Raw genomic sequence first — 19,329 nt, forward strand, 5'->3', positions numbered from 1 at the left:
TCCTATCCAATCTACCTAGCACCATCTGGAGTAATTTCTAAGTGTAGAGCCAGGAGGAACTCCTGAGCATTGCTGAATGTGGCCTCAAATAAAATACATAAACATATAAAAAAAAAATCAGGGTGGAGAGACAATAACTACCAGTGAGACAAATAGGATTACATCAGACAGAAGTAGTTATTTATATAAAAAAATTAAATTCTAGGGCTGAAGAGGTTAAGGCACTTGGCATGCACATGGCCAACCTGAGTTCAACTGCCAGCACCACATATAGCACCCTGAGCAACATCTAGAGTGGTTCCTGAGCATGAGACAGGCAGGAGTAATCTCTGATTATAGCTCGGTATGACCCCCAAACAAAACAAGAATAATTAAAAACTAAGTGGCAAGAATGTGGTTTAGTAATGAAGTACTTGCCTTGCCTGTGTGAGCTCCTTGGCTTGACTACTGGCACTGTTTCATACCTGACGGACCACCAGGAATGACCCCTAGGCACCGCATTGGAAAACAGCTCCCAAGCACATCCAGTATGACCCAGCAACAAAAATCTTTTATCTCCTACATTTCAAATCTTGCCTCACAGGTATATCTATCCCTCCAGGGTGTTGGTTATTAAATTCTACAGCTTTAGTATATTCTATCACACTTAAAAACTCTAGTTTTGAACACATCATAATTTCTAGTTCAACTTATGTCAATTTGCAACCCAGCCAACTCTTTAAAGATAACAGCACTGTCCAAATTTGTGCAATATTCTTTTATACTTTCCATTTAACCCTCCTATCTGAATAAGTTTATTTTAAATTTTATCCTGAAGGATAGCACAGCAGGTGAAAAAAAAATTAAAACTTGGAGAAATATGGTGACTTTCTCTAAGTATAATATACAATATAGAATATAAAACTATGGTCTTATCAATATTGTACTTGAAATGACAGAAATCTTTAGAGTAGTTTTTATAAACTCCAGAAGACTTGCCCAGTAGATATCAAAATCTGTAAATAGTGAGTGGGAGAGAGAGTTCAGGGGGAAAATGTGGCCGGCCCTGGTAAGCTATGTGGTCCCCTGAGCAGAGAGTCAGGAGTAAGTCCCAAGTACCACCAAAAGCGGCCCAAAACACTTTCATCCCAAAATAAGCAGTCAGAGTGATGGATCCAAGGGCTAGACCAATTCTTTGCAAAAAAAAAAAACAAAACCCCAGGTCAATTCAATGACTCTACATTGTACGGTTTTGTAATACCAATGGCTGTGATTTTAAAATAAAAATAAAAATTTATAAAATCTTTCAAATATACAATTATTTCTCCATTTAGCCTATTATAAAAATATGAAAAAGCTGAAAATATTATTACATAGATAATACATAAAATCTAATTTTTTTTTTAAAAAAAGCTTAGATCCAAACTTAGATCTTCCAGGCTGTTAACTGAATCATCCCCATACAGGGACTTCAAACAGACAGACATTGTCTTGCAGAAAACAGTCTTGCAGCAGCTGTATTTACTGGAATATTGCTCTCTGGATACATGCACATTCAGATTTGTTATATATATCTTCTTCTGTTTCTGGAGTTAGTTGGACATTATCTTTGACTGGAGACAGAGGAGCTGGCTTCTGACAAGAAGAAATTTTCTCAGAATTTCTGCAAAATATAAAAGTGAACTTAGCATTTCTTACTTTAACAAAATAGATACATGAAGAGCATGAGCTCTAAATGCATTACCTACTTCAATTATTTACATATTTAAGTTCTCTAGCAATTAAATTTGAGTTTTCTGTCTTCGGCTTTCATAAAAATCGTTTTTTTCAAGGAAGGGACATGAAAAAAAAAATTAAAACAAAATATAGCACAATTTAGACCAACAGACTATATTGTAACAGAGTAAAAAAAAGTCAATTGATAGGGTTATCTCCTTTTCCCCAACTTTATCTTTAAGAAACTAACACTTGTTGAATATTGGTGTAATAGCAAAGCCTAAAATTTACAATTAAAAAGTTATGAACATTTCCGATTATATACATGAATAGTTCCAAATTTTCTTCACGTACCTCAACCAAAACAATTTATCACTACAAAACAAAGACAGAAGAAGATATAAGAATCCAACTGGTAAGGGGATGGTGTGATAGTACAATGAGTATGATGCTTGCCTTGTACTCGGCCAACCCAGGTTTGATTTTTCAGCACCCCATAATGTCCCCAGGGGATAAACAGGAGTGATCCCTGAACAGAGAGCCAGGAGTAGCCCTGAGCATAGTTGGGTATGCCCTTAAAAACCGCAAAAACAAAAAAATCCAGCTGGTGAGTTCTACCAGAAGGTAAAAATCTATAGAAGATTGTGACATTTCTATTAGACAACATAAGTCCTGTGTAGCTTTTTTAAACAATTTAATTTTTCTTTATAATTAAAAAAATAAAATCCTGAAGGTTTGGGGTAAGTTCAAGGGGTGCTCCGAGTCTATGGCTGGCTCTGTGTGAGGGGCGTGCCTTAAGACTGAACCCAGGGCTCCTACAAGTAAAGCTCAATAAATATCTCTCTCGAGGCCTCCTTTCTTTACACTATATTCGTAACATATCTACCTTACAAAAACAAAAAACAAAAAACAAAACAACAAGAAAGTAAACCGAGTACAAATCCATAATAGGAAAAACAATTATAGATATGTCAAGAAATAGTGTTTGTCACAAACAACAGAAATCAGACAAATTCATCATATAAACTGGGCTTTTCCCTCTCATTTGGTCTGATTCACTCTGAAACAAATTATTTTAAACCTTGAGGTCTAACATATGGCATTACTTTTCCATCTTGGGGTCTAAAATCTTACTTTCTTTTCTTCCATTTAGGGAAGACAAACTGGTGAAGGAAAATTATTAGGAAAGCAATTTGCATGACAATAAAGAAATGCCAAAGTTAGACTACGTTGCTTTGCTTGCTATCTGTTACTATAAAGAATGTACAGAAAACTGAAATTAGCAGACAGTAAGACAGAAGGCAACTTTTTAAGATTCAAAGATACAAATAAACATAAAGATACAAATTAATATAAAAATAATTGAGATACAGGACTAAAACTAGAGAAAGTATATTTATTCTAAAGTATGTAAGAAAGGAAACTCACTTCTTAAATCCAAAATTTTTCCAAAGCTCACTGATTTTTATCTGCAGTCCTGGCTTATTCTCAGCATTATGGTGATTTCTCCTCTGGATGCTTCCTGAATTCTTACTCAGCCCGCTGACTCTGGCCGGCACTAGAGGTTTGATTTTGGTTGTAGAAAGACTGTCCATAGAACAAGATTTATGCAACCCAGGACCCTGAAAATTATTAAATGCCCATTTTAGTACCATTTAGTTAAACAACTATCTTTAAACAAAAATTTTAATAATGTTAACAGGTAATACAAGCACCAGACACTAAATTCATGAGCTACAAAAGCAAAGTCAGGTCTTCCTTCTCCCTTTGATGCCAGCATGCTACACACTGTCATGCACTTTTTTTTAAAAAATATTATCTTTTTTTAAAGGCTTTTTCCATTTTGCATGTTGGGACATTTTGTACTATTTTATGCTATATAAGTACCATAATTTACTTAACTGGGTCTCTATCAGTATCTGGATTATTTCCACTGAGGGGTTGATTATTATCCTGTGGAAAATGTTGAGTCATTAAAATGTTGCATTTTAGAACTAAGTGATACACAAAACAAAGCTTAAAAATTGGTAAATCTGGCACCAGATAAAAGGCAAAGACAAAGAGATGGTCAACTGGCAAATGAAGTGTTCATCATCACTGATTTTCAGGAAAATTTTAATCAAAACAACAATAAACCATCAACTCTCACAGTAAGAATGACATTGATCAAAAAGACTAGACCAGTGCTAATGGGGTTGCTGTGAAACCCTTATTCACTGTCGGTGGGATTGTCGTCTGGTTCAGCCTCTATGAAAAATAGTATGGAGATTTCTCAAAAAATATGACCTAGTGATAATACTCCTAGGCATCTATCCCAAGGACATAAAACATTAATTCAGAAGATGCATGCACATCTATGTCCACTGTAGCACTTGTAATGATATTCAAGATCTGGAAACAACCCAAATGTCCAATGACATACGAATGAAAAAGATGTCTATATATACAATGGAATACTACTGAGCTATCAGAGAAAATATTGTATTCTGCTACAACTTAAATAGAACAAGACTTATGTTAAGCAGTAATACCCAAAATCGGGTAGAGGGGGGAGGTTGGAGGAGATGAGAGAGAGAGAGAAGAAGGAGGGAGAAGAAAAGTGCCTGTAGGCACTTGATATCCTTCAAGATTCTTTGCAAATTCTTACACATTATACACAGATCCTTAAAAAGAATGTAAGACTATTCATTAATATTTGAGAAAACAGGGGGCTGGAGCAAATAGCACAGCAGGTAGGGTGTTCGCCTTATACTCGGCCGACCCAGGTTCAATTCTTCCGTCCCTCTCGGAGAGCCCAGCAAGCTATGTAGAGTACCCCACCCACATGGCAGAGCCTGGCAAGCTACCCGCAGGGTATTCAATATGCCAATGCCAAAAACAGTAACAATAAGTCTAACAATGGAGACGTTACTGGTGCCCGCAAATGTTATCCCATTGTTCAAGTCGATGAACAATGGGATGACAGTGCTACAGTGGTAATGTGGAGTTCATCACCAATTCAATCAGCTTAATCAATGGCTGAACAGCAGTAATCCTACGTTAAAAAAATTAATTAAAAAAATTTTTAAATCCCTAAATATGACTTACCTCTGAAAGTTTTGATACATTCATACTCTGTGGTGCAAATCTATTACATTCTTGAGACTGTGAAGACCCACTCAATTTATGGATGGGATGAGATTCATCGCCTGATTCATCACCTTTCAACTGAGATGTATCAGACATCTTAACATTCTCAGTCAGAGAGACGAGAGAATCACTCTTTCTACGAAACTGCTGCAATGCTGTTGTTGAAGAGGGGCTCAGAGTTTTTGAAAAATTTCCAAGACTTCCAGACCAACTGAAACAGCTTTTTGGAGTCCCCAAAGTGGGCGGTGAAATGGTCCTTGTGTATTTACAGGTCTCAAGAGACTGAGACTCCTCTTTGTTAATCCCAGTTACATTATCTGGACTCTGATAACCTGAACTGTGTGCTACATTCGTATCAACTAGCTTCTTGTCACTTTGACAATCCCCTTCTTTTACATTGCTCTCTTTATCCATGAAAGCAGTTTCATCTGCAGACTGGTCACTTGTTTTTTTAGATACAGTATCAACACAATCCAGAGAATTGCAAAAAAACCTAACAGAAAATACAACAGAAAGACACTATTAAGTATTTGAGTCTTTTCACAAATATGACACGATTCAAAATGAAATAATGTTCCATCTTATAAACATACATAAAGGCAAAAAGGCAAAGCAAATCTTGAATTTGTTTCCAAGTCTAAATTTTGTCAGTATTTAAAAATTTACTGATACAATAAATATTGGACAGAACTTTCTGAATGCACTTATCTATAATACACACACTGTGACTTTGTGTATTTATTTGTACTTACATAACTGCGTAGGTGTTTTTCCCCAATTTTTTAGCTGCTTGTATACCTGTACTATGTATTCTTCACAGTACCTCAAAGAGTGGTGAACATTTAGTTGATAGTCAGATATTTGAACAGGTATGGAAATATACAAAGAAAAGACATTAACACAATTTTGATTTCTTTCTTTTTTTTTTCTGTGTTGTATTCATAGACGTTTTATTTAAACTTTCTAATAAGAAAAATAAGGAAACCTGAACACCAAGTTGGTTCCAGGTGGCTGGCTCCAGTGTATATACAGTTTTATATATATCGGAACATGCTACCTTCCTCAAAATTAGGGTTTATCGGTGGTGAGGTTACCTTGTCATGGGAGTAAATACAATGTTGACAAGGAAAAAAAAAAGATCAGATTCTCCAATTCAGTAGCCTGCAGTTTTAGCCTTGCCACTTAACACTGTTAATATGAGATGCCAGCCACCACCAACCTGGCCGTGTCGGGCACTGCGCTCCAGGTAAACCTGGTCTCATTTCCCCGCCAAACGGACTGAATTTTACAAGTCACTCAAGTGGCGGACCCGGTGCTGCTCTGGGGTGATTGCTCCGAAGGCCTGTCCATCTCGGCGGAAGGAAAAGGAGCAAGAAACTAGTGAAATGAACAAAAACAATGGGGGGGTGTCGAGGGGCCCAGAGACGGATGTAAAGGCTGGAGCACATGAATTTAACCAGAGAGACTGACTTAGAAACTTAAAAAAAGTAAAAGCGGCAAGGGCGATCTTAAGCGCAGTGTGTGAGCAAACAGGGCGAACTGGATGTTAAGCGCAAACGCCACTCACCCGCGCCGTTGCTAGGAAACGCCGCAGAGGCGGCACCAGAAGGCCACAATTTTGATTTCTTATTTTGCAAAAGCAAAACAAAATAAAATAAATTAAGCCATATATGTCACTGCTAAAATTTCAAGTGGTAAATCACCCATGCGCTGTAATAGTATACCTATGTTCTAGCTTTTTATATTCCCTATAAATGCCTACATTGTTTTGAATATTGAGGTAGACTTTCAATTCAATCATCAAATTTATCACTAAAAAGTATTACTCAGAATAGGAGCCTTAAAAATAACACTCCAATACAAATGAAAAAATGTATTATTGGGAGAACGATTTAAGGAGACCTTAGGTTTAAAAAAAAGTCCCGGGGGCTAGAGCAATAGCACAGCTGGTAGGGTGTTGGCCTTGCATGCGGCTGTCCCAGTTTCAATCCCTGGCACCCCATATGGTCAGTTTCCTGAGCACAGAGCTAGGACTAAGCCCTGGCATGGCCGGATATTCTCCACCCCCCAAGCCCCACCCCAACACACACACAAAAACAAAACAAAACCACCCAAAACAAAAAATCATAATGTACATGATCAAATAAATAAAAAACTTAAAAGAGAACTTACCTTCATTTAAGCATTTTTAAAAATCAAGATAATAAACAATATTTACTAGATACTAGAAGTACCACTGTAGCACTGTCATCACGCTGTTCATCACTTTGCTTGAGCGGGCACCAGTAACGTCTCCATTGTGAGACTTGTTACTGTTTTTGGCATATCAAATATGCCATGGGGAGCTTGCCAGGCTCTGCCATGTGGGCGGGATACTCTCGGTTGGTTGCCCGGCTCTCTGAGAGGTACGGAGGAATCGAACCCAGGTCGGCTGCATGCAAGGCAAATGCCCTACCTGCTGTGCTATTGCTCCAGTCCAAGTAAGCAATAACCCTTACACTATCCAAATATTCTTTTATGTGCTATATCATGGGTACAAGGCATCATAGTAATTGACTTGGGTTATACAATTGAGGGCAAAAGAACAGAATCAAAACTTAGAACCGGAGCCAGTACAGCAGGTAGGACACTCGCCTTACATGCAGTCAACTAGGTTTGATCCTTGGCTTCCAGTATGGTCATCCAAGTCTGCCAGGAGTGATCCCTGAGCACTGTTGGTGTGGCCCCAAACCCAAAATAAACAAAACCTAGAACACTTCCCAATTCATGGGTACTTTATTCTAATTCCAATGGTGTTAGATAAATGTATTTCTAGATCTCAAAAGAGAAACTCGGATACTTCTGGGGTCAATTTGTATAAAACAAAGATAAAGATTTTAAATAAAATTCCTAGAAAGTAGGCAGACTAGAAATAACTGTTGGCATATTTAATAACCCACTGAAATAATAATGTAATGAGTACCTGCATATAATATTAACAATCAGGTACTCAGCTGGGTACTTACTATACAAACTCTATTAGTCTTCAGAATAGCCATCAATGATTACTTGTATTTTATTTAAAATATAGGCATAGGAAAATAAATGACATGAAAAATGACCCAACTCAAAATGGGAGAGCGAGAATTCCAAATCCGGATATATCAATCATGAGTAGGAAACTTTCCATTACTAACCCCGGTAGTTTTTTTAATCTCGCAGAGCCTCAATCTTTTAACTCAAAATAGAGAAAATAAAGTCAATTCTCGTATGAGAAAATGCATAAAAATACTTAGAAAATTAGGTACGAGTATCCAGAGAGATAGTACCACAGGAAAGGCACTCTTGCCTTGATTTATAGTCACGAGTTCTATGCTTAAGTAAGTGGTACCATCACCTAGTCAATAAGAGCCACTCACTATCTATTGCCAAATATTGCTTTATGTACTTATAACAATAACGTAATCCTTTCAAGTATCTGAAGTTATTATAGCTACCCCCATCTCTTAAAAAAGAAAATCAAAGCACCCATATGTGATATCAAACATGTCATAAGTGAGTGAACAGACCAGGAACAAAATTCAAAACCAGTGACAAAATTTCTATCCCTAAAATACATGGACTTTTCCATGTATTTAATCATCATTCAATGAAACTATGCTAAAATACTAACTGATCTCTCGTCTCTATTTCTGGTATTCTAGAATCTGTTCTTCAGTGCATTCAGAGTAATCAATCTATCTAAATTATATCTGATTACAACCCTCGAAAAGTTTCCTGTAACTCTGAAGACTAGAAGTTCCCTAGCTTGCTTTGTAAGTCTTTCATAGACTATTTCTGTTCCCACATTCCTATAGGTTATCTGAGAATAACCCTATTTCAAACTTACATTTCAGCAGTAGTAACAAGGGCAAGGTTTAACGTGTCCCATGCTGTTGCCCACCTCTAAGTCTCAAGTTATAGGGTTCTACTGGGAAGGTACTTGGCTCCGATCTTTGTAGCTTTACCTTACTAGTCATTTAAACCCGGGAAATTGCATCTATTCTTCCATACCCCTTTTTAACTACTGACTTAACAGCATTAGATGTTCCTTCAATGTCCTCAAAGCATGTTATCAGACTCTCGAATGTTACAACTCTATAATATTCTGTATAATAAACATATTTCTAAAAATACTTGCAGGGCTGTATTTTAGTAATTAAACCAAAAAAATGAAAACAAAGAAGGTCAGAGGAATTACCAAATAGCAATTTTTCTAACACAAATTGTAACAAGGTTTCCAATTCTATCCTTCCAGTTCTATACTGAGATTATAAAAGTAATGTGTTCAAATGAACAGGAGTATGTTTAGGTCAAAACTAAGAGAAAACTGTATTTGAATCAAAATAGTTTCTGATATGCCACCAAGCATATATATATGCCACCAAGCATAAGATATATAATACAATAGATAAACAACATTCTACAGATATAACTAACCTGCTTCTGGTTCCCGGAACCACAACTGCACCACTTTCTTCATGTTTTCTCTGTAAAAATGTCGCAAATTTATTTCTTCTTGTAGGTTGTGTACTTAAGCTTTTTTTACTAGTAGTTCCCTCTTCCAGGTTTGGTATGGACGTTTCAGAAGAGTTCAGCGATTTATTTTCTTCACAGGTACTTTTCCTTGTCTTCTTTGTAAACGAAGGATAATACTGACTCAACAGATCATCATCTAATAGCTCTTCTAAATAAAAACAAAATTTACATGTGTTTTATGTGTAGAGATCTAACCTTAACTTCACAGGTACTGTTTCATTATCCTAAAAATTGAAGGCTCAATTTTTGTTATTTTCACTTTGTGGTGTCAGGGAGCAAACCTGGGTCCCAGACATGAGGCTTATACTGCACCAAACTGAGCAAAATCCTTGGATCCTGCTTTTTTCAGGTTTTTGTGTCACACCTGACACTGCTCAGGGGATCATGCAATGCCCAGGGCTGAACCATGGTTGGCAGATTTAAAGCAAAAATATTAAACCCTATACTATGTCCCTAGACCTTAAAAAAAAAATTAATCACAAGGGAAATACAAATATAACTCAAAAAGGAAATCCTGTTAGCTGTGATTACAATTCACAATTAACCAAGATTTCATACCAATTATTTGTTATAAATGAGTCAAACAAAATTTCAGGACACCAACAATTTTATAAAGATTTTCTATTCAATTATATTAAGGACTTGATTTGGGGCATTAAAAAAAATTCAGAAAACTTGATATGTAAATGGTCAATGTATTGTTTAAAAACTTACAATTTATTGGGTTTGGGGCCACACCAAGTAGTCCTCTAACTTACTGCTGGCTTTGTGCTCAGTAATTACTACTGGCATACTTGGGGGACCATACAGGATGGGAGGGCCTCCCATCCAACCCGAGTTGGCTGTGTACAAGGCTGTGCTATCTGCCTACTGCACTTTCTCTCTGGTCATTAGTTTAAAAAATCTGTTGCAAGAATATTGCCCTGGACTTCTGCATTTGGAGTATTCATTTAAATAAATAGCACATTTTAAACTAAACTTGGTTCCATTGTATGTAATGTGACCATACGTCTCAAATTTCCATTGACACTGATTTTATGCACATGTTATAAGACAAGACAAATTAAGTATTCCCCCAAAATTAGATAGAACAATGAATTGTAATAATTAAGATGGCTATAACAGGGACTCTTTTCCTTTTTGGAAGACAAATATGAGATTAAAAAATCCAATAATGTTAATATGTGAATTTTCACCAAACTAATCTATAGATTCAATTAAAACCCAATCAAATGCGAGGAGGCATAGGGCTAGAAGTATGGATAAAAATGGTAGAATACATGCCTTATATATACAAAGCCCTGGATTCAGTTTCTGACACTATATGGTCCAATAAGCAACATCAGAATAGGCTTAATATTTTTTAAATAAATTGCTATTAGTAAAGTTAAAGAATCTCATAAGAGATGCCAAGCTGATGAAACTCCCACATAAAACCTGAGCTGAGAACTCTGCTCCTTTCAGTTTCGAGTGGGGAGTCTCTGGCATATAAATGGTCCAGCCTCACCCAATTTCAAAGAGATGACATGGCGCTGAATCTTCCCAGATTCTCAGTTCCTGGAGTGCAATACCTCCAAAGTTGACAATACTGACAGACAGTCCAGAAGGAACACAACAAACTAGATGGGAAAGTCCCATAAAAGCCCACGAAACTCAGTAAGTGAAAATAGTAACAAAGAAGGCTCAACTAGCTCCAAACAACTCAGTAAATCCTCAGACTTTAACACCACCACTGTGAGGCTGGAGTGATAGCACAGCGGGTAGGGCGTTTGCCTTGTACATGGCCGACCCGGGTTCAAATCCCAGTATCCCATCTGGTCCCCTGAGCACCGTCAGGAGTAATTCCCAAGTGCAGAACCAGGAGTAACCCCTGTGCATTGCTGGGTGTGACCCAAAAAGCAAACAACAACAACAACAACAAACACCATTGTAAGATAAAACAATTTTTCTTTTACTGAACTTTCTTTTACTGAACTATTTTTGATGATTCCACCTGCCATTTTGTTACAACAAGTATTAAAGAGCAAATTATCTTATGACTGCTAAGGGTAAAGGCTTGAAGTGGGAAACTGTGACAATAGTGGAGGAAAAAGTCACAGTGGTGGTGAGACTGGCATTGAAACATTCACTGAATCCAAACAACCGTATTATGAAAAAATATATTTTTTGGTATTTATAAACAAAATCTCAAGAAAAATCCACTATAGGTCAAAGAGAGAGCACAAGAGACAAGAGACTTGCCTTGCATGCAGTAGACCCTGATTGTATCCCCAGCACTAAATATGGTTCCCTGAGCACCCTTCCTCCAGGCCATTCCCGAGCAGAGATCTTAGAAGGGGCCCTGAGCACAAAAGAAACACCCCACCCCACCCCAGTGTATGGCAGACTAGAACTTATTTCTTAAAAACTCCAGTTTGATTCTAATATATACATAAAAATATGAATAATACAGAATAGCCAACTTTTCAAGAGAAATTAGAAAATTTAAACTAATAGATTCCAAGACATAATGTAATCTCATAGTAATCAAGACAGTATTTTTGATAGAAGAAAAGGAAAAGGCACCAATGCTACAGAATAAGCGTTCAGAAGTAGATCAATAGACATTTGGTTACTTGCTTACAAAAATTCCGACAACTAAAGCAGTAATTTGGGGTGGGTTTAGGGGTGGGGGTGGGATGCAGCTGGGCCACACCCTGTTGTTCTTAGGGCTTACTACTGGCTCTGGGCTCAGGGACCACTCCTGGTGGTACTCAAGGGACCATGTGAGGTGCCAGGATCAAACTCGGGTGAGCAGCATGTAAGGCAAGCATCTTAATCCCTGTACAATCACTCCAGCCCCCCCCAAATAATCTTTTCAACAAAAGGTATATGAAACAAATGACCCTTAGACTTACCTCATGCCACATTAAAAAAAAAAAAAAAAAAACTACCTCAAAACCGATTATACCCTAAAGGTAAAGAGCTAAATATGATATTCCTTTTTGTGTCACACACCCAGTAGTGCTCAGGACGTACTCCTGGCTTTATGTTCAGGGATCACTCCCGTTGGGCTGTGGGGATGGAACCTGGCTCAACCATAAGCAAGGCAAGCACCCTGCCTACAGTACTATCCATACAAGCTATACAAGAGCCTTAGTATCTTCTTATAAGCTTTAGTTTTACTTTATTTTATATTTACTTTGTTTCATACCCTGCAGTATGACTCCTGAAGTGGGGCCTACCAGGACACTACTGGTAGTCTAGGAATCAGGAAGTTCTAGAAGCACACATTCAGCATATCTCCTATCACTCGGTCCACTTTTTCAGCACAAAATTATAAAAGTTCTAGAAAACATGAGGAAAACTCTTTTTCCAAGGAAATAAGGATGTCAGGAGATCCTGTGGTGTGTCCGGAGCTGAACCAGGACAGGCTATAAGCAAGAAAAGCACCTTGTCATCTATGTATCCCTCTGGCCCAACAGGATAAAATCTTATGCAACCTTAGGTTTAATAAAGATTTCTTAAATGTGAACAATACTTACTAGTATTTAACAAAACGTAAAATACATACCACTTCTTGGTCTTTTCACAACAGATGATTTCTGGGGAAGATTTAATGCTTTAGTACTAATTATTTGCTCAATGCCCACAGTACTTGTTTTTTCCCTTGATCTTACATCATCTGTAACAACATTTAGCTTGAGTCCAGGGCAGTAATTCCTATGCCAAATGCTATTAACAATAGATGACTTTTGATGACTTTTATCATCCCAACTGTAAGATCTTGATTGGGTAGGCTAAAATAGTAAGAGAAAAAAAGATTACTAGATGAAAAATAATCACTAACCCATCTCCCTCTGTATCATCATAAATTATGAGTAAATTATATAGCTATCCTTGAAAAGAAGAGCTTTTGATGAAATGTCCTCTAATAACATTTTCTAGTGCATTGGTCCTACATTTTTCCATTAAATGTATTTTATATTCCTAAATCTGTTTTTCTTCCAATGAACGCCAAGTTAACATGCTAGTTCATTTCTGAGATAAAAAAAAATAATTTGCTTAAGAAGAACTATACAGGAAATGAGACTAATGAAGCTGGAGACATATCACTGGAGCTAGTGCACTGGTCTTGCATGTGGCTGACCCAAGTTTGATCCCCAGTACTCATATGGCCCCAGAGCTCTGCCAGAAGTGATTTCTTTCTTTCTTTTTTTTTTTTTTTCTTTTTGGGTCACACCCAGCGATGCTCAGGGGTTACTCCTGGCTTTGCACTCAGGAATTACTCCTGGCGGTGCTTGGGGGACCATATGGGATGCCAGGGATCGAACCCGGGTCGGCCGCGTGCAAGGCAAACGCCCTACCCGCTGTGCTATCGCTCCGGCCCCAGAAGTGATTTCTGAGTAGAGAGACTGAGCACTACTCGTTCCACTGAAAAGAGAAAAGAAATGAGACTCAAAGAATTATAGCCAGGAAAAAATTTCAATTTGAGTTTTATCACAATAGAATCACTAGTTTAAATGCCTTCTTTATTGCAATAGCCTCTAAATAATCATTTACAAAACATCTAGATGGCAAAACCATAAAATTATATATTTAAAGCAATCAACTATCCCATTTTTAGAAATTGACTTCAAATCAAAATACTCTATAGACTGCTGGTCTCATATCAAATTTTGAACCCCTCTTGGGGAAAAAATATAAAGAAACAGAAAACTAATTATTTCTCTCATACTCAGCATTGCTCGGGGCTTACTCCTGGCTCTCTGTACTCAGGGATCACTCCTGGCAATGCATACGGAAACACAGGAAGCGCTGGGGATTGAATCTGGATCAGCTGTGTGAAATGCAAACGCCCTGCTAGCTTGTACTATTGCTCTGGCTCCAGAAAAACTAACTTATTCTACTGAGTACTGCATAAAACTACTTCAAGAAAAGGGATTACTGTCAATAATTACTGGTAATCAGTCATTTATAATACTAACACAAACTTCAGATGTAAAATATTTTAATATATTTTGCTAAGAGGATGTCAATGAGATTTTTACAAGAACAGAACAGTGAAAAGAAAAAAAGGCAAAATTAAGTTGGCATTTAGAACACAAACTCCACCTCACAAAAACACAGATATTTCCCTAAAGGAAGGATTCGATCATAAAATTTTTCTTTTTGGCTATTTGGGTCACACCCAGCAGATGCACAGGGGTTACTCCTGGTTCACGCACTCAGGAATTTCTCATGGTGGTGCTCGAGGAACCACAACGGGAAGCTGGGAATCGGCCGCATGTAAGGCAAATGTCCTACCTGCTGTGCTATTGCTCCAGCCCCAATAAATGAATAAATTTTATAGAGAATAAACACAATTTAGTTAATAGTTACAAAAAACTTTCTATGAAAAGGAAATTTGACAAAGATTTGGAAGCAGGAAGGACAGACATCTTAATAAGGTAGCATTCATACTGATTCATCACTGTCATCCCTTTGTTCATCCATTTGCTCAAGCGGCACCAGTAACATCTCCATTGTGAGGCTTGTTATTTTGGCGTAACAAAGAGCTTGCCAGGCTCTGCCGAGGGGGTGAGATACTCTCGGTAGCTTGCCAGGCTCTTCAAGAGGGGTGGAAGAAATCAAACCCGGGTCGTCCGTGTGCAAAGGCAAACACTCTAACTGCTGTGCTATTGCTCCAAAGATCTAAAATGACTGACTAGCTATACACCTCTACTTGATAAAACAAAAACAACTTTCATACATGTATGTAAGATCTGTGTTTTCTATTTCTCAAGAAAAGTTTTGGCTGAGGGGCTGGAGCGATAGCACAGCGGGTAGGGCGTTTGCCTTGCACGCGGTCGACCCGGGTTCGAATCCCAGCATCCCATATGGTCCCCCGAGCACCGCCAGGGGTGATTCCTGAATGAAGAGCCAGGAGTGACCCCTGTGCATCGCCGGGTGTGACCCCAAAAAAAAAAAAAGAAAAGTTTTGGCTGAGTTGCTGATATTTTTCTTTTTCTTTTAGTTTTTACAAAAAGATCTTATTATTTTTGGTTTACATTTGGTGATGCTCAGGGGTTACTCCTCGCTCTGCATTCAGGAGTTACTCCTGGTGGTGCTGGGGAACCATGATTACAGCCTCTGATTTTTTTTTTTTAAACATGAAACTAACAGCATTATGGTTGCAAAAGAATGTGGGAGAGAGGAAGATATACAATTGCTCCAGATCCTGGGGCCATTTTTGAGTTTTAGAGACAAAAAAAAAAATCACAACACCAAACCAAACCAAAAAACACCCCAACAAACCCGGTTACCAATAATTCAAAAAATTTAAAAATCAAGAATATCAACCATTCAAATGTAAAATGAGTTAAATCTTCCCAAATCACTTTTCAGCAGTTATAGTTCTCAAAAATAAAAAAAATTTCTCAAAAAATAAAAAATATGTTTCATCTGCAACAAAATTAGGATGTTTAATCTCCAAACCATTGCAGAGAGAATACAGATAAGGAACTTAAAGAATGTAGAAGAAGGATCAAACCTAGGTTTCCATAGAAGAAAATTCCAATGAGAAGCACATTATACCTACAGAAATCTGTAGAAACCCTCAGGAATATAAAAATACCCTGAAGCAGACAGGAGGACAGAATAAAAGAAGGCTCTCACTCATTTTTAACTTCTAACAGTCAATCTGCCTCCAGAACAGAACAGACGATATCTTCAGTATCTTTGAAACCCAGAAACAGTAAATCACGGAGTAGACATTTCAAAAGATTGGTAGGACCCAGCTCTAAGAAATCAAATGAAAGGATGGGGCCAGAGGGACTGTACAGGGGGTATGGCTCTTGCATTGCATTCAGCCAACCTGGATTCAACTCCTGGCACCCCATATTTTCCTCAAAGCCCAGTCAGGAGTACTCCTAGTTGCAGAGCCAGTAAGCCCTGAGCATAGTGCGATGTGTATGTGTGGTGGTGCGGGAACACATACAAAACAAAACCAGGAACAATCCAAATCCAAATGAAAGTCTAAGTATGTGTGGCTCTTCCTGGTAAACCCTCATTTACTGGCCCTATCCTGCTTTCACATTGTTAAATATCCAATTTTATATACGCTAAGTGGAAACTGGAGAGAAAAAGTACTATGCACAGAAAATAAAGTAAAATTTGGTAATTCGCAAAACAAAGCCAAGCTGGTGCCAACAGATCACCTAAGAGTGAGGCCCCACACTTATAAATACTGCTCATTCACAGTGTCTCTTAGTGAGAACAAATGAACAAGAAAGCTCCAGATATGTAAAGAAAAACTACTGGGACAGGGACAGAGTCAAAACAGACAAATTCAGAGCAAGCAGAGATAATGCGAGAGTAGGGAAAAAGAAATTCCAAGATATTAAATATTCAGAGATAACTCCCAATAAACAATCTGTAATAAAGCACAAATAGGGCTGTAGAGACATTTCATTTGGACGAGCGTACAGCTTTGCATGCAGGAGGCCTGGATTTGAGCCTAGCACAGAATGATCTCCTGAACACATCAGGAGCAGCTACTGAGAACCAGTAGCCAGCACGTATAGTCTAAACTCCCCTCCCCACAGTACAATTAAACAATTTAATTTCCTGAAACTGTACCTTAATCTCTTAAACATGTCCCACACGAGCTATTTTCTTGTCACTTACTCATCTTGAAAACCCCAACTAACCTATGTAAACTCAGGACACAACATCAGTGTCTCTACAAGGAGACAGGGAGGCTGGCTTGAAATCATAGTAAAGTGGGGCCTAGGCAAGCTACCTAAATCACTCTTAACGTTTCTTTATCTGTAAAATGGGAATGAGTACCTCAGAGATTTGTTGAGGAGTATAAACATTAACATTTTTATTTGGAATAACAAAACAGTAAATGTTTTGCTATTATTTTTAAGCCTCTTCTGATAGTGTTTGCTTCGTTTTTGCTTCCATATTGTCTAAAATGCACCCCCACTATAGCACTTACTATATTCCTATACATTAACCATTTGTCCCTCCCCTGCAATAAATACCTTCTAGGGAAAAATTGTACTTTTTATTTCTGGCAGCATCCAAGCAATCTAACACTGTCTGGTCGAGATAGTTTAATAAATGTTTAGTCAAGGACTGAATTTGTAAACAAGGGTTAAGATCTGGATCAAACTGGAAACAAGAATGGAGAAAATGCCTACCAAAAAATGTAACTAAAATCAGAATGCCTGACTTTCTGCTTGCTGCTCCATCCCAGGTAAGGCTTGCCTTTGGCTGATATCACTGGGCCTATTCCAGACAGGGGGCAGAGGTCCAGTGGCAGGCAGAGCCCCTCCCTCCTGAGTGGGTCCTAGCAGCCCCCACCGTCACCTGACCTGTACCATAACCATATTAATGGTAATAAAGGCCTAAACCACAAACCCTTCCTCCAAGCTGAAAAGACAGAGGGCAATTTCTTATTTCAATACCTGAGCATCTTCTGGAGGAGGGCTGTGTGTGTGTGTGTGTGTGTGTGTGTGTGTGTGTAAGTACAAAGACTGAAAAATAGTCTTTGTATTTTTTGTATTAGGAAGAACACTAGAAATTCTTGGGAAAACACCACATAGAAACCCATCAAGCTCAGTGAGCGAGAACAGTGTCACTGCAGATATTTTAAGCATTATCTTTAACATAATATTTTTTATCATTAAGACAGTATTTCCTTTCTTATGATAAAACATAATTTTATAGGTCTATTCGGATTTTCCCCTTAACACTTAATTCTTACTCTTAACTGTATATTCAGAAAGTTTATCTATTTCATATAAATTTTAAAATGTAATAGCATAGAATTCTTCATATTAATAATTAAAAAGTTTATGTACCTGTGTGAAAGGGAAAGATTCAAAAAAATTTAATCAATTTATCAATGATCTATAATTTTGTGGAATTTCAGCTTTATTCATCTATATGTATAGTAAGTTCACCACTTCCACCCCATCCCAAAATAAAAATTCTCATATGTGGGGTATTAAAAAAAAAATAGCGTAAGTATAAGTAGGGGCTAGAGAGTTAGTACAGTGGGTAGGGTGTGTGCCTTGCATGTAGCCAACTTGGGTTCGATCCCCAGCATCCCATATGATCCCCTGAGCACCACCAGGCGTGATCTCAACACAGAGACAGGAGTAACCCCTGAATACTGCCTGGTGTGGTCCCCAAACAAAACAAAACAAAAAAGAAATAACAAATAGCTAACGTCATTGGAAAGAGATTTTTTCTACAGAACTGTGCTTAACACAGAGGTTGAGGAGGAGGCTCTTGGGAGACTGGTGGAGAGAGGCAGTTACTCTGGAGATAGGTGTGCTAAAATGACAATGCATGAAAAAATTCAATAGCATTGTAAATCCCAGTTTCTCAATAAAAACAATAAAACAAAGAGATGGTAAAAAAAAATACCAAAGTTTATCAAAACTTGCTTTTAGAAAGATTAGTCTACTGAGAAGAAAACAAATAGTAATTTCTATCATAGTAAGTGGTAAAAAAGAAAAGGGAAATAAAAAAAAGTAGTGGGGGCTGGAGCGATAGCACAGGAGGTAGGGCATTTGCCTTCTGCGCAGCCGACCTGGGTTCAATTCTCAGCATCGCTTATGGTCCCCTGAGCACCGCCAGGAGTAATTCCTGAGTGCAGAGTCAGGAGTATGCCCTGTGCATCGCCAGGTGTGACCTGAAAAGCCAAAAAAAAAAAAAAAAAGTGCACATTTTCTCCATCAAACGGAAAAAGTACTACAAATTTTTGCAAGACTGGAGCGATTGTACAGCAGGAAGGAGTTACCTTGCATGTGGCCAACCCAAGTTCGAACCCAGGCATCATATATGGTCCCCTAACCTGCCAGGAGCAATCCCTGAGTGCAGAGTCAGGATTAAACTCTCAGCACTGCCAGGAGTAGACCCAGACTAAAACAAAAGCAAAAAAGAACTTATGCAAAAAATAAATATAAGCAA

The 19,329-nt window shown here is 37.9% G+C and overlaps 1 protein-coding gene across 1 annotated transcript in view; it reads right to left on the bottom strand.

The window, feature by feature from the left end:
• Positions 1-1,420: 1,420 nt before the first annotated feature.
• Positions 1,421-19,329, bottom strand: part of EXO1 (exonuclease 1) — a 42,794-nt gene continuing 24,885 nt past the window's right edge. Inside the window, exons 9-13 of the mRNA XM_004619032.2 lie at positions 12,935-13,160; positions 9,283-9,529; positions 4,783-5,317; positions 3,124-3,317; positions 1,421-1,642 (exon numbers count right to left, since the gene is read on the bottom strand). Of these exons, the coding sequence (XP_004619089.2) occupies positions 1,501-1,642; positions 3,124-3,317; positions 4,783-5,317; positions 9,283-9,529; positions 12,935-13,160 (1,344 nt within the window). The 3' untranslated portion in view covers positions 1,421-1,500. The remainder of the gene's footprint in view (positions 1,643-3,123; positions 3,318-4,782; positions 5,318-9,282; positions 9,530-12,934; positions 13,161-19,329) is intronic.

Source organism: Sorex araneus, chromosome 9, assembly GCF_027595985.1.
Source record: "Sorex araneus isolate mSorAra2 chromosome 9, mSorAra2.pri, whole genome shotgun sequence".
Lineage (NCBI taxonomy): Eukaryota > Metazoa > Chordata > Mammalia > Eulipotyphla > Soricidae > Sorex > Sorex araneus.